We start from the raw sequence: 13,410 nt of genomic DNA, 5'->3' as shown, positions 1-13,410 counted from the left end.
GGCCAGGTACCTGGGCTTTCGTAGAACGTACGAAACGTGTAGCCGAGTAGACGGGAAACTCTGTAGGCCCTAATGCCCCTCCAGGTCACAGGGAGCGAGAGAAAAAAAGTAGGGGGTTGGGTGGGAAAGTCCCTGAAGCCTACCGGTGGAAGGGAAGCGATGAGATCCCCACGTGTCCTGGTGTGGCAGGTTCGAGAGGGGGTCCGGAGAGGGCCAATCAACTCAGAACCATACCACCAAGCAGAGCCAGAGCAGGAGTCAGAAGCTCAGGGCTAGGTTCAAGGATCGTCCACGTTCCTGTTCACCTCTCCTGGGTTTTGGCACCAAAAATGAAAAATCAGACAGAGGCCGAAAACCAGGACTACAGGCTTTATTAGAGGAGAAGAACCTGCCAGGCTGTCTCGAAAGGGGAGGACAGCAGCACGTGCAGGGGTGAGCACTCCTTTTGAGGGGCGGAATGGGAAGGGGTGGGGGCTTAGTGTACTAGGCGCACACTGATTGGTGGCTTACCTGTATGGTCCATAAAGGAACAAGGGTTTAGGGTATTTGGCAGGATTTCAAATGACGGACTGGGAAACAAAAGCATGGTGAAATGAGACTTTTAATAACACTCCTGAGAGTGGGTGTCCATTACAGTAAATGGGCTGGGGCCTTTTTTAGTTACCTCCCTTTGTCTATGGGAATTTTTCTAGGACCTGTGTTATCGGCTATATGTACTGCTCATATTCTCTTTTTCCCCACCCCCACACACTGTTTGCTCTGGGGAAATTCAGTAATTGCCTGGCCACCAACTGTTTATTTTCTATGAAGATAAATCAAAGGCATGCTTAATAGACTAACAATAAACAAATTAAACCAAACAACAAAGACAGATAAAACAACAATCAACAGACAAGCGTGCATAACACATAGACAAGACTTAATAAATCAGAGTTCTTTTCATGGATCTTTCAGATGTTTTAAAGTGTCTGGGACTTACAGCCAGAGTGCAGCCCAGAGGGCTCCCAGTGAACACCCACAAGCAGCCTATTGTTCACAGATTCCATCATATTCTGCTCTCCATAGCATTGACTGACGTCTAAAGTCATTTTAGCTAAAATCTGCCAGTCCCAAGGTGTCATATGATAATTTTCAGACAAAACATTAAGGAACCCTTTTGTAAAAGGACTTTTAGCCCCTTTTTCTCTAGTTGATGAGCCTTCCCACACTAGAGGCAGAGGATCGGGGGCCTTAGGTATTACAGGCTTTACAGGCTCTACTTTAGGAGGAGGAGGAGGGGGCGGTGGCAAATCCTCCTGGTGTTTTGTAGGCTTTTGATCCTCAATATGAAGTGGGCAATATACAGCTCGAACAAGAGCCCACATTGTTAAGATGACAAGGGCACTTGTTTTCCTTGAGCCTGATTTCTCCTTAAATTCCTACTTACTTGTTTCCAGAGATCAAGGTCTAATGTTCTAGCATCAGGGAACAAGGATTGTACTCTATGATAATATGCAAAAACTGTAAGAGAATACTTTCTGACACTTTAATTCCTTTATCCTTGAGCATGCAAGCTAAAAGTCTACAAAAATGTTTTTGCCTTTTCGAATTCTTCCCCATTATAACTTGGCTGATTTCAGAAACGTCCTGTCCACTTATGGTCTCGAATCCAAAACTGGCACGGGCTTTGTGTGCCGAAGAGTTTTCACTTTTCCTTTTTCACTTCGTTTTTCACTTAGGCGAATCTCCTCCCCAGGTCTCTGTTTCAGACGCCAGTTGCCGCGACCTACATGGCAAGGTTCAGGATCTGAAGCAGAGGCCAAGACACAAATGAAAATGCTATACAAGAGCCGTGCGCCAGGAGTGGAGCTGCCGGTAGCTGGGCCCCTGCGAGCCAGCCGGCAGTGATGTGACTCATGGTTCCCAGTACAAAGGAGAGACCACTTCTCCGCTGGGGCAGAGGCGAAGCCAGAGCCCCCAGCCCCATCGCGTCTCTGCGCTGCTCTCGTCTTCTGGAATGGACCTGCCTGCCAGGAAGCCAGGTCAGCCTTGGTAGCAGTGGCAGCGAGGCCGTGGCAGCGTTCCCAGCAGAGGATGCCCCAGGCCCTGGAGCGCGCCGAGGGCTGCTGGGCCTGGGTGGTCCTGCTGGCCGCCGTGGTGACCCAGGGCCTCACCCTGGGCTTCCCCACGTGCATCGGCATCTTCTTCACTGAGCTACAGCGGGAGTTCCAGGCCAACAACAGCGAGACCTCCTGGTTCCCCTCCATCCTGACGGCCATGCTCCACGCGGGGGGTAAGCAGCCTGAGGAGGGGCCAGGGAGGGGCACGAAGAGCCACAGCCTCGCTGGCCTCGCTGACCTCCTGCGTCCACTCTTGGAGGCCACAAGCTTTGCCTTTCGGGTGAATTCCTAAGATTTCACTGGATTTCAGCAGGGCCCGCTTGCTCCCTGGCTTGGAATCCCACTCCCCGGGCTGGAATCCCGCTGGGCGGGGCTGGGTGGGGCGGGACGGGGCTGGGAAAAGGCTGGGGTGGCACCTTAGATGCTAAGCCAGTCCTCTCAATGGCCACTGCGGGATGGATCCAGACTAGAGGAGGCGCGGCCTGGGGTCCAGCTGGGAGATCACCCTGAACCTTAGTTCCTTCCCCTGCAACATGGGGGTGACACCCGGCATCCTGCCCACCTCACACATGGGATCGTAGGGAGATCACGAGGGAGGGAAATGTCACCCGCTGTGAAAGCTTGTATCCTGGAGCTCTTCATCCGGGCTTCAGACAGGAAGGGGGCTCTTTGAAGACACCAGGAGCAGGATGGGGGCATTGCCAGAGCCCCATCTCTCACCAGGCAGCGAGGGGGAGTTGCAAGGGCTGGGAGATGGAGGAGGCAGCCCCCTCATTTCCTGGTGGGCTCCTCCAGGACTGTGACCACCTCACCCTGACCCCAGCCATCGGGGAAGGTCAGGAGCTGTCCAGGCAGTCTGCACAGCAGCCTCGGGCTCAGGGGCCTGCCCCAGCTTCTGGTTGCTGTGGCCTCCAGGGAGACTCTGCTGTGGCCTCCAGGGAGACTCCGCAGGGGCCTCCAGGGAGGCCTGGTCACCTGGAGCGGGGTCTGGTGGGGCTGCAGGGCTCGCCCTGCGTGAGGGTGTGGGGTGCTTGCCTAGCAGACCCCACCTCCCTGCCTACCTCCAGCCACTCCCTCCACCTGGCACCAGTAGCCTGCTTGTTCTTCCACTTCCTTCCCTCCAATCGGGAGGGAGGTCAGACTGCGAGGTGCCACCTTTGCAGGAATGACCCTGAACCTGTCACCCCGGGGCATGGGCTCAGGGCAAGGGGAAAAGGCCAGGCCGAGCCCAGACCGCATGACCTTTTCACTTGCGAGGTTGGTGCAGAAGTGGGCATCGCAGAGGGCTCCTTCCATGCATCCAGATGGGTCTGGGCCAGAGGCTGGGAGCCGGGCATCTAGTGGGACCCCCACTCCCCAGCCAGCTTTCGACTCACTGCCCCCTGGCAGGCTCTCCAGCATCTCAGTCGGCTTGGGACTCCTGTCTGTCTCGTCTGTCTGTCTCTCTCACACACACACCTTTAGCCCATGCTCAGAGATTGATAGACATTTTAAACTGGAAAGTATCGTTGATCCTCCCCCCCCGCTCCCACACATTTCAGAGATGAGGAAAGCAAGCAAGAGCAAAGTACAAGGCCTGCCCAAGGTTGCAGAGTGAGTTCTGGCTCCTGCCAGAGCCGCCCTGCCTCGCAGCGCCCCACCCCAGCACCCTCAGCTATCTCAGCTAAGCTGGCTCCCGGCCCAGGCCCACCCCCGACTCCATGACTCAGGGCTTTCCCCAATATCACCTTTCCCGAGACGGGTCAAAATGTGGTGGTGGGGAACCTGTGTGGGCCCGTGGTCATACCCACGGCAAAGCCTCGCCTCTCCCTCTACTGCTGCCTCTGCTTGATTATCTCTGAGGATGGGCTGCTCACTTCCCCTTTCACTCCCCAGCTCATACCGGCTACACGCACACACCCCCTCTTCACCCCAGATGCACACCCACAAACCTCGTGCGCACACCCACACTTTCCCCGAAACTCAGTTCCAGGTACTTGGGGGCAGGGCACTGGGCGAATGGGGCCTTGCAAGGTGCTGAGGAGCAGCTGGCCAGGACTGGCTTGTTTCTACTCCTCTGGGTCTGGGCTCGGAGAAAGCCGCTCAGGATGGGGGTGGGGTGGAGGAAAACAGGCCCCTCTCCAGCAGCAGCCACACATTGGGTGCCGGGCTCTGGTGGTGGCTGGAGGTGATGGGGGAGGGGAGAAGGTACCCCACCCAGTTTTCTCCAGAGGCCAGTGCAAAGGGGTGCAGAGTGGCCCAGGGCCCCAGCTGCTCACCCTAGACAGGTGGGAGGCTGGAGGGAGGGCTGTGGCCAGTTTTCTTGAGGATGGGGTAGGAGTAGGGACAGGGGTGCTCATTACGATTTAGATACCTGGGGTCCCCCCCAACCCCCTGAGACAGACCCCCCCAGTGAAGAGCGCACCTCGGCCATGAGCCAGTCCTGTTTCTTGTCTGGGTCAAACTGGACATTGGCAGCACCTCACCTCACACCTGGTCACCCCTCCCCCAGCCTGATCCCACATTCTGTAGGAGGGGAAACTGAGGTAGAGAGAGAGAGAGCCTTGCTGGGGTCCCATGGCCAGTCTGGTAGGGTGGGCATCAGGGTCCAGGACTGCGGGCTCCAGGGCTTATGCCCTTTAAGCCTCCTGGCTAGTTCCTGTTGGAACCCCTTCCCGGCCTCCCCGTCCCCCTCCCTCTGGGACTCCTCAGCTGCTGGCTGGCTTCTCATCCCTGCCCCCCCTGCCTCCACCCACAGGACCCCTGTGCAGCATCCTGGTGGGACGCTTCGGCTGCCGAGCCACCGTGATGGTGGGGGGCGTGCTGGCCAGCCTGGGCATGGTGGCCAGCTCCTTCTGCCGCACCCTCGGCCAGCTCTACCTCACAGCAGGCTTCTTCACAGGTGATTGCCATTCCGTTTGGAGAACTACTGGGCGCCTATTAAACAGTGTCACATGCAAGTGAACAGGGCAGGCAAAGCTCGTCGCTGGGGCTGCTCACAGGAGGGAGCCCACAAAGGGGAGAGGCCAGGGACAGATAAACGAGGAGCATATCTGATCGCGACAAGACAAGTGCGTGAGAAGACAGGACAGCGATGTGACAGCGTCCGGGCCGAGGGTGGTGGTGAGCAGAGATTAAACAAGGAAACATGTAGAATGTCAAGAACGCCCAGGGTCGAAGGGAGGCTGCTGTTTGCAACAAGCAAGCGGAGGAGGCCTTGAGAGGAAGGGGTGGCTGGGCAGAGAGCTGAAGAAGGGAGTCGGCCCCTAGGTTCTGGGGGGAAGGGCATTCCAGGCTGAGGGGACAGCAAGTGCAAAGGCCCTGGGGTGCCCAGGGGCAGTGCAGTGGCCAGTTGAGTAGAGGGGCATGAACAAGGGGTGGAGGCTGGATGGGGGTTCGGTCGTAGTGAAATGGGAAGTCATGTGAGGGGTTCGGGCGGCCGGGTAAGTGACATTCATCTGACCACTGTTTGCAAAGCCCCTGCCAGCTGGCCGGGGTGTTCAGAAAACACCGCAGGAGGCCACGCACGTGCAGTGCAGGGAAGAGTTAAGGGTGACCCAAGAGCAGGAAGGCTGACCCCAGGCCTCTCTGCCCTGAGCTGCTGGAAGAATGAAGCAGCCACTAACCACCCTGGGAAACAAGGGGAGTGAGGGGGGGCGGTTTGCAGGAAGACGGGGAGCTCAGATGTGGGACAGGCCCCGAGCTGAGCGAGCTGTTGGGACATTCTGAGATGGCTGGTATTCAAGTCTTGAGCTGAGATGTCGTCCTGCTGTTCACGAAGGGAGAGGGAGGACTGAGCCCAGGGCGCTCCCGTGTGTAGTGGTCCAGACGGGAAGAAGTGACAGAGAAGTGGGAGAACCCAGAGGGTGGGGTTTCTTGAGAGAAAGAATGAAGGACGTTCGAGAGGAAGAGGGAGGGGTTCAGTGTGCCAAGCGGCTGCCGGGTCAGATCGAGTGGGGCCCAGGCTCTCTGGATTTGGCAATGGAGAGGTTGGTGACCTCGGCGAGAGCCATTCTGGAGCAGAGGTGGGGGTGAAAGTCTGACGGGAACAGTTTCAACAGAGCACAGGAGGAGGGCAATGGGAGATGGCTGAGCTGATCGAACCTTGCACGAAATTTCGGCGGAAGGGGAGCAGAGAAATGGGCGGGGACCCAGAAGAGGCTGTGGGGTCAAGGGAGGGTTGTGTTTTGTTTTTAATGAGAGAAATAACAATGAAGGAGAATGGTCTAGAAAAGAGGAGAAAAACGGATGATGCAGGAGAGAGGGACATTGCTGGCGGGCTATGCCTCTGAGTGGACAAGATGCAGGGCGGAAGGAAAGGGCTGGCCTTGACTGGGAGCACAGACGGTCCACTGTCACTGGCGGGAAGGCGAGGCGGCTGTCAGCTGGGAGCGAGGAGGGGTGAGGTGTGGAGTATGAAGAGGAAGAAAGCCCGGGCGTCATCCAGGAGGAGGGAGAGCAGATGGACGACAGATCTGGCCACCCAGGCAGGGCCCGCCTGAGGCCAGTGGTCCTGGGCGGCTGTGAGCTTTCTCTCCAGAACGTCCAGCTGTGCGGGGGGCAGGCGCAGAGTAGGTGGGGAGGCGGCTTCTGAGCCGAGTCAGGAAAGGGAAGTCGGGGGAAGAGTGTTCCAGGCAGAGGGAACCACAACGGCCATGTCCTGAGGGAGGGAGCAGCGTGGTGTCCCGAGGAAGAGAAAAAAGCTGATGTGGCTGCCTCCTGGTGAGTGACGGGGAGCGTGGCCTGAGATGGCACCCAAGAGGTGGCGGGAGCCAGATGGTACAGAGCCTTCCGGGGCACAGTAAATACTTGGCTTTTCCCCTCGATGTGATGGGAAGTCTCTGGAAGGTGTTAAGCAGGGGAGAGACTTACTTTGATTTTAAGTTGTTGTTGTTTTAAAAAATACATATTTTTTGTTTTTTTGGTGTGTTTTTTTTTAGAGAGAGTGGAAGAGAGAGGGAAAGACGGAGAGAAACATCGACGTGAGAAAAGCACGTTGATTGGTTGCCTCCTGCATGTGCTTTGACCAGGGCCTGGCTAGGGCTAAAATATATATTTTTATTGATTTCAGAGAGGAAGGGAGAGGGAGAGAGAGATAGACACATCAATGATGAGAATCATCGATTGGCTGCCCCCTGCACTCTCCACACTGGGGACCAAGCCCGAAACCCAGTCGTGGGCCCTGACGGGGAATTGAACCATGTCCTCCTGGTTCATAGGTCAACGCTCACTGAGCCACGGCAACCGGGCTGATGTTAAGTTTTTAAGGATCACCTGGGTACTGTGCCAAGGGGACAGGTGTGCCCCTGGCAGCCTTGGGAGGGCAGATCTGAGGGGCGGATGTTTCTTGGGAGGAGAGCAGGCAGGCTGACTCCATCTTAAATCCCTGGGGACCTGGAGGTGGGTTTGGGCTGGAAGGGAAGGAGAGCAGATGTGGGACATGACCCTGTGACCCGCTGTGGGAGGCCCCAGAACGCCCTCGAGCTGGTCTCCCCTCTTCCACCACAGGCCTGGGCTTGTGCTTCGGTTTCCAGTCGACCATCACCGTATTGGGCTTCTATTTCACCCGCCGGCGGGCGCTGGCCAACGCTGTGGCTTCGGTGGGCGTCTCCCTGGGCATCACACTCTGGCCGCTGCTGGCCCGCCACCTCCTGGAGGAACTGGGCTGGAGGGGCACCTTCCTGGTCTTCGGTGGGGTTTTCCTCCACTGCTGCATCTGCGGGGCCATCCTGAGGCCCATGGCCCCCAGCATGGCCCCTGCACCCAGAGAAGGCCCTTCTGTGCCCTCCAAGACACCGGCGCCCGGCTGCCTGGCCGCATGTGGCCGGGCCATCCTGCGCCACCTGGCCTTCGACATCCTGTGGCACAACGCTGGCTACCGCGTGTTCACGCTGGGCGTCACGTGGATGATCCTCGGTTTCCCGCTGCCACAAGTCTTCCTGGTGCCATTCGCCATGCAGCACGGGGTCGACGAGCACAAGGCTGCCCTGCTCATCTCCATCATCGGCTTTAGCAACATCTTCCTGCGGCCCATGGCCGGGCTGGTGGCCGGCCGCCAGAACTTCGCCAGATATCGCAAGTACCTCTTCAGCCTCGCAGTTCTGCTCAACGGGCTCACCAACCTGGTGTGCGCGGTGTCGGCCAACTTCCGAGTGCTGGTGGTCTACTGCCTGGTGTACAGCGTGTCCATGAGCGTGGTTGGCGCCCTCTTCTTCCAGGTCCTCATGGACGTGGTCCCCATGGATCGGTTCTCCAGGGCCCTGGGCCTCTGCACTATCCTGGAGAGCTTCTCCATCCTCATCTCCCCGCCAATGGCTGGTGAGGCCCAAGAGGGAGGGCGTGGCCTGGGAGGGCAGGGTTAGGGGGTGAGGCGGAGGGAACAGTCTGGACAGATTTGGTGCCCGTCCAGCATCCCAGGGGGAGGGACTTGGAATCTGTGATTTTCCCCAAGCACCTCATGGGACTGGCTGCAGCCTGTTCCCCAGCTGGCACTCAACCTGAAGAGTTAAAAATGGGCGTTTGGGTACCACACTTAGCTGAGTCTGTCATCTTCCTCTCTGCACCTGTTTTCTTATCAACAAAGTGAGGATGAGAATAGAATCTACCTGGTAGGCTTGTTGTGAGGGTCACAAGTTATACCGTTAAGCTCTTAGTAGAGAAGATGGCAGAGTAAGTACTATGCACGGATCGGCTGTTATTGACATCCTGGTGCTGCCACTTCCTGCCCGTGGGACCGACCCCGCACCTCAATGACCTTCTCTGAGCCACAGTGTTATCTGCAAAATGCAGAAAAGGACACCTGCCGTCACCAAGGATTGGCCTGTGCCTGTCACGGTGCCCACGGCTGGAGGCAGAGACTTCCCTCTGGCGGGGGAGAGAGACGGCAATCAAAGCGAAGAGACGTGTTTGGGGGCCTAGGGGCGATTTGTGCCGGGAGGGAAACGTGCAGGTATAGAAACAGAGCCCCACACGAGAGGTGTGACATGCAGAGCAAAAGGGAAGGTCTGTGAAGCCTTTGGTGCCGGGGGACAGTCACACAGACAACGCGTGGCTGCCGTCGTTACAGTTAGATGACGGGGACTCTTGCCCCGAGTGTGGAGTGGGAAGGCCCAGTTTCCACAGGATCCCCCCACCCCACACGCCAGCAAGTGCAGAGAGCTTGCTGGGAGAGGCCTGGGGGGCCCAGGGCGTGGCCGAGCCGATCCCCGATATCCCGACTCCACTGGCCCTTGTCTCATAGCTCCCTGCCCCCCGGGTGAGCGAGACATGCCCTTAAGTGCTCTTTGGCCCGAGGACTCTTCCTGCCTGGGCCAGAGGAGGTTTAGTGTTTCCTCTCCCCCTCACCTTTACCAACTATTTACTGTGTGCCTAGTAGGTGCCAGCCCCAGTTCCTAGTCCTGGGGTTCGACAGAGACAAAACTAAAAGCCCTGCTCTTGCGGAGCGCACAGGGCAGTGGGGGGCTGGCAGCCCTGGGCCGTGGCCTAACTTGCTCTCTGTCCTTCAGGGTTTGTCCTGGACAACACTGACAGCAACTTCAGCTATGTTTTCTACATGTCAAGCTTCTTCCTCATCTCTGCTGCCCTCTTCATGGGTGGCAGCTTCTGTGCGCTTCAGAAGAAGGAGAGGCAGGGCAGGCCGGCCGAGGCGGAAGCAGCCGTCCCGGAGTCGGCCCCGCTGCGGACCCTCGGCAGGGAGGACACAGGCAGTCCGGAGAAGCGGCCGTGCACCGAAGAAATCATGTATGTGACCAGCGTCTGAGCCCCAGGATCACATGTGTGACCGGCATCTGAGCCCCGAGGTCAGTGAGCGAACACTGCCTCCGCCCAGGAACGCGATGTCCTGCTGTTTCACCGGGTGAAGCCTGAACCAAAGGGCTGGCCGCCCCGCCCCGCACGTCGGGACTCAGCCAGGGGCTGGGGCCTTGGAGGCTGGCCTCCGAAGACTCAGGGTTCCTTCCGACGAGCAGAATCCAGGAGCCGGTCCTCCTGACTTTTTTCCTTGGGCACCAGGGTACTTGGGGCCCAAGAAGGTGGGTCTGAGCTCTGCTTGGGTCTCTCATGGCCGACGGGGCTCAGCTGGCTGCCCACTGCCGCTGCTACAACTCAACACGCAGGGCCTTCAGGTCCAGCCTGGATGCTTCTGAGGTGGCCTCTCTGTCCTTCTCCAGCTCCAGACAGTTCCAAAGAGCTCACCCTAAGTCCCCCTAAGCCCTCCTGCCCCCCTTCCTCCCTGTGGCCCAGCCCTTGCCCTCGGGGCTGCCCCCAGCACGGGTTGCTGGGCCTCCCACTGATTGGGACTTGGGAAGAAGGGCCTTGGGAGAGAATCGGTGGTGGCCTGCAGCCGTGGGTGGCCAAGCTGCGGATGAGCCTGGATGCCGGGTTCGGACAGATTCAATGCTGGTGGAGCCCCTGTCCTGGCGTCTGTGCAGAGAATCGGAGGGGAGCACCTGACTTGGGTCCTTGAATCAGTGAAGTCTGAGGAACCCCTTACACCAGCGGTTCTCAACCTGTGGGTCGCCACCCCTTTGGGGGTCGAACGGCCCTTTCACAGGGGTCACCTAAGACCTTCGGAAAACACATATATAATTACATATTGTTTTTGTGATTAATCACTATGATTTCATTATGTTCAATTTGTAACAATGAAATTGGGGGTCACCACAACATGAGGAACTGTATTAAAGGGTGGCGGCACTAGGAAGGTTGAGAACCACTGCCCTACACAGTCAGCAGAGCCGGCTCCAGGGTCTCATTTCTTTGCCCCACCCAGTATTGTGACCGGGAAGATTAGTGCTGGGGTTGGGTGGGGGACGCCAGACAGTTGACTGAGCAGGGAGGGTCGTATTGCTAGGCAGGGCCCAAGGGCCTCTGTGGAAATAGAGCTGCCCTCGCAACAGAAACCCTTCTGCTCCCCTCTCCCGCCCTCCTCGTCTCCCTGCTGTGTCAGAGGCGTCAGCCCTGGGTGAGTAGCTGGCTGGGCCAGCTGCCAGTCCCCCCTGCTCCCCATGGGCCTGTGTCTGTGGTCTGGAGGTCAGAGCTCTCCCCACACACCCTTTGCTGGTGCCCTTCCTTGAGGTCATCACCGTGGGGGGCAGGCTGTCATTAGCGCAGTCTTGTCCCAGCAGGGTCCCGACCGAGGGAACCAGGGAACCGAGAAAGTTTGTTTGAATTACACACAGAAGTGTTTCCTGCAGCAGGCTATAAACCCCGGGAACTAATGAAGCAGGAAAACAGCCCTGGAGAAGTCCTCCTCCCCCTTCAGTCCTCCCAGCTTAGCAGGGGCTGCTCACGCCCAGGGCCTTGTTTGTTGATTCAGGCTCAACCAGGCTCCAACAGAAAACCTTATCAGGAGGATTGATTTTATTTTCATGATCCGCCTCTAGCCTTCCTCCTCCACTTGTCCAGCCGGCCTGAGTAAGCATCCTTGGGGTTGTCCTGTCCTCTCCAGGACCCTGCCACGAGTGCCCCCTTATGGCCAAAGAAAGTAGTGCAGAGGCGACAAAAAGGCTAGGATAGTAGAGACCCGAGTTCGTGTTTGACTCTGCCTCAATTTCCTGTGTGCCTTTGGGCAAATTGCTCAGCATCTCTGGGCTTTTAAAAAGGAGGAGGCTGGCCTGGATAAGTTAAAGTCTCTTCCAGTTTGAAAAGTCGAATCCTGAAGAGCCCCACTACCTGCCTGCTCCCCACCCCGCCACCACCCACAGTTTGTGAACGGAAGGGGGAAGGCCTGGGCACATTTTACCAAGTCCTATCTCCTCCATCTTCATGGAGTGGAAAAGGAGGGAGTCGGGTTGGTGAGTAGGTAAATGGTTTTGGTGCTAGTAGCTCCCAGGCTTTGAAACGTGCCTCCCCTAATAGGCCCACTTCCTTAAAAGATTTCTTTTAAGGAAAAAAAGATTATCAGTGAACATTCAGCACAAAGAACTCTGACTTCATCTGCCCCGGGCAACAGTAACCATAATCACCAGGCAAATATTTATTAAGCATCTACTGTGTGCCTGGGACTGGACAGATAACCAGTAAGAACTGGTGAATGCCCTCAACACAAAACCAAGGGCTGAGAATATTCCCCAAGGAGGGAGGGCCCCTGAGGTCTTGGGAGGAAACAAAGGAGGGAGGATGGGTGGCCCATCTGATTCCAGAACCACACTTAGCTGGTCTGGGGCAGTTCCCGAGTAGCACAGGGTGGAGCTCGTTTCCATGGTGTCCACAAGCCTTTGCTGCTCTGTCCGGCCAGAGGCAGAGAAACCCCCTGGCCACCTTTGGCTGAGTGAACATCCCCAGGTCGCATCTGGTCCCCAAAGAAGCAGCCTCAATATCCAAGCACCCAGACTATGGCCATAACTGCAGGCCCAGGGCAGGGGGTAGGGGATGGGGGGGTGCGGGGTGGGATGGTGCATCAGGCAAAGGCTGACCACAGGGACCTGAGCCCGTGGGCCTGCTCCCAATGGGGCTGTAGCAGGTGGAGTATGGCCCAGGGCCAAAGGCACATGGTCCTTGCCCTCAAGAAGCTCACAGCCCAGGCCCCCTTTACCTTCACATTCAAGCAACGTGGGAGTGCGGTAGGACCACCTCCCAACCTGGTGCTTTATAAACCCAGTGCCTATGAGGTCCCGGTCACACACCACCTTCCTGAGAAGCTCCAAGAAATCATCGGGCCGAAGGGCTTCACCACCAGGGCAGCTCCCCAACCCAGAAAGCGGCCAACACCGTACATTTGGGTGGACAGAGGTTCCTACCACCGGTTGGCGCTGCCCCAGCGCTCCCCGTCCACCTGGTGGGCAAACAGCCTTACCCGGTCCCCGATATTTCAGACCAGAGGTGGAGGGCTCAGCTCGGGGCTGGGGAGCATGGGGTGCCAGGCTCGAGCGCGGCTTCTTGGAAAAGGGCCCGTGGGAGGGGGGGACTCAGGGAGCTGGCGCCCACGCTCCAGTGGGGCGTCCTTTGGTCGAGGAGGCTGGCCTGTGCCCTCTCATCAGATGCAAGGGGATCTAGCGGTGGTTCTGCCTCGACAGCCGGCCAACTCTGGGCTCCTAAGGGCCCTAGAGATGTTGTTCCAGCGGTTCTCAACCTGTGGGTCGCCACTCCTTTGGGGGTTGGACGACCCTTTCACGGGGGTCGCCTAAAACCATCGGAAAACACATATTGAATATATAATTGCATATTGTTTTTGTGATTAATCACTATGCTTTCATTATGTTCAATTTGTAACAATGAAAATACATCCTGCATATCAGATATTTACATGACGATTCATAACAGTAGCAAAATTACAGTTATGAAGTAGCAACGAAAATAATTTTATGGTTGGGAGTCACCACAACATGAGGAA

At 57.3% G+C, this 13,410-nt stretch overlaps 1 protein-coding gene across 9 annotated transcripts in view; it reads left to right on the top strand.

Moving 5' to 3' along the window:
* SLC16A5 (solute carrier family 16 (monocarboxylate transporter), member 5) overlaps window positions 1–10,490 on the top strand; it is a 16,118-nt gene extending 5,628 nt beyond the window's left edge. For 5 of the 9 annotated variants that reach the window (XM_014531819.1, XM_014531818.1, XM_014531824.1 and 2 more), the window contains 4 exons: window positions 2,049–2,272; window positions 4,837–4,980; window positions 7,587–8,396; window positions 9,584–10,490. In XM_014531819.1, the coding sequence (XP_014387305.1) occupies window positions 2,074–2,272; window positions 4,837–4,980; window positions 7,587–8,396; window positions 9,584–9,837 (1,407 nt within the window). In that variant the 5' untranslated portion in view covers window positions 2,049–2,073 and the 3' untranslated portion in view covers window positions 9,838–10,490. The remainder of the gene's footprint in view (window positions 1–2,048; window positions 2,273–4,836; window positions 4,981–7,586; window positions 8,397–9,583) is intronic. The other 4 variants (XM_014531823.1, XM_014531826.1, XM_014531821.1 and 1 more) reach the window with 1 other exon arrangement.
* The last annotated feature ends 2,920 nt before the right edge of the window (window positions 10,491–13,410 follow it).

The sequence above is a fragment of the Myotis brandtii genome, unplaced genomic scaffold, assembly GCF_000412655.1.
Source record: "Myotis brandtii unplaced genomic scaffold, ASM41265v1 scaffold825, whole genome shotgun sequence".
Classification (NCBI taxonomy): Eukaryota; Metazoa; Chordata; class Mammalia; order Chiroptera; family Vespertilionidae; genus Myotis; species Myotis brandtii.
The sequence above is the reverse complement of the archived record's forward strand: the minus strand, read 5'-3'. Positions and strand labels throughout refer to the sequence as shown.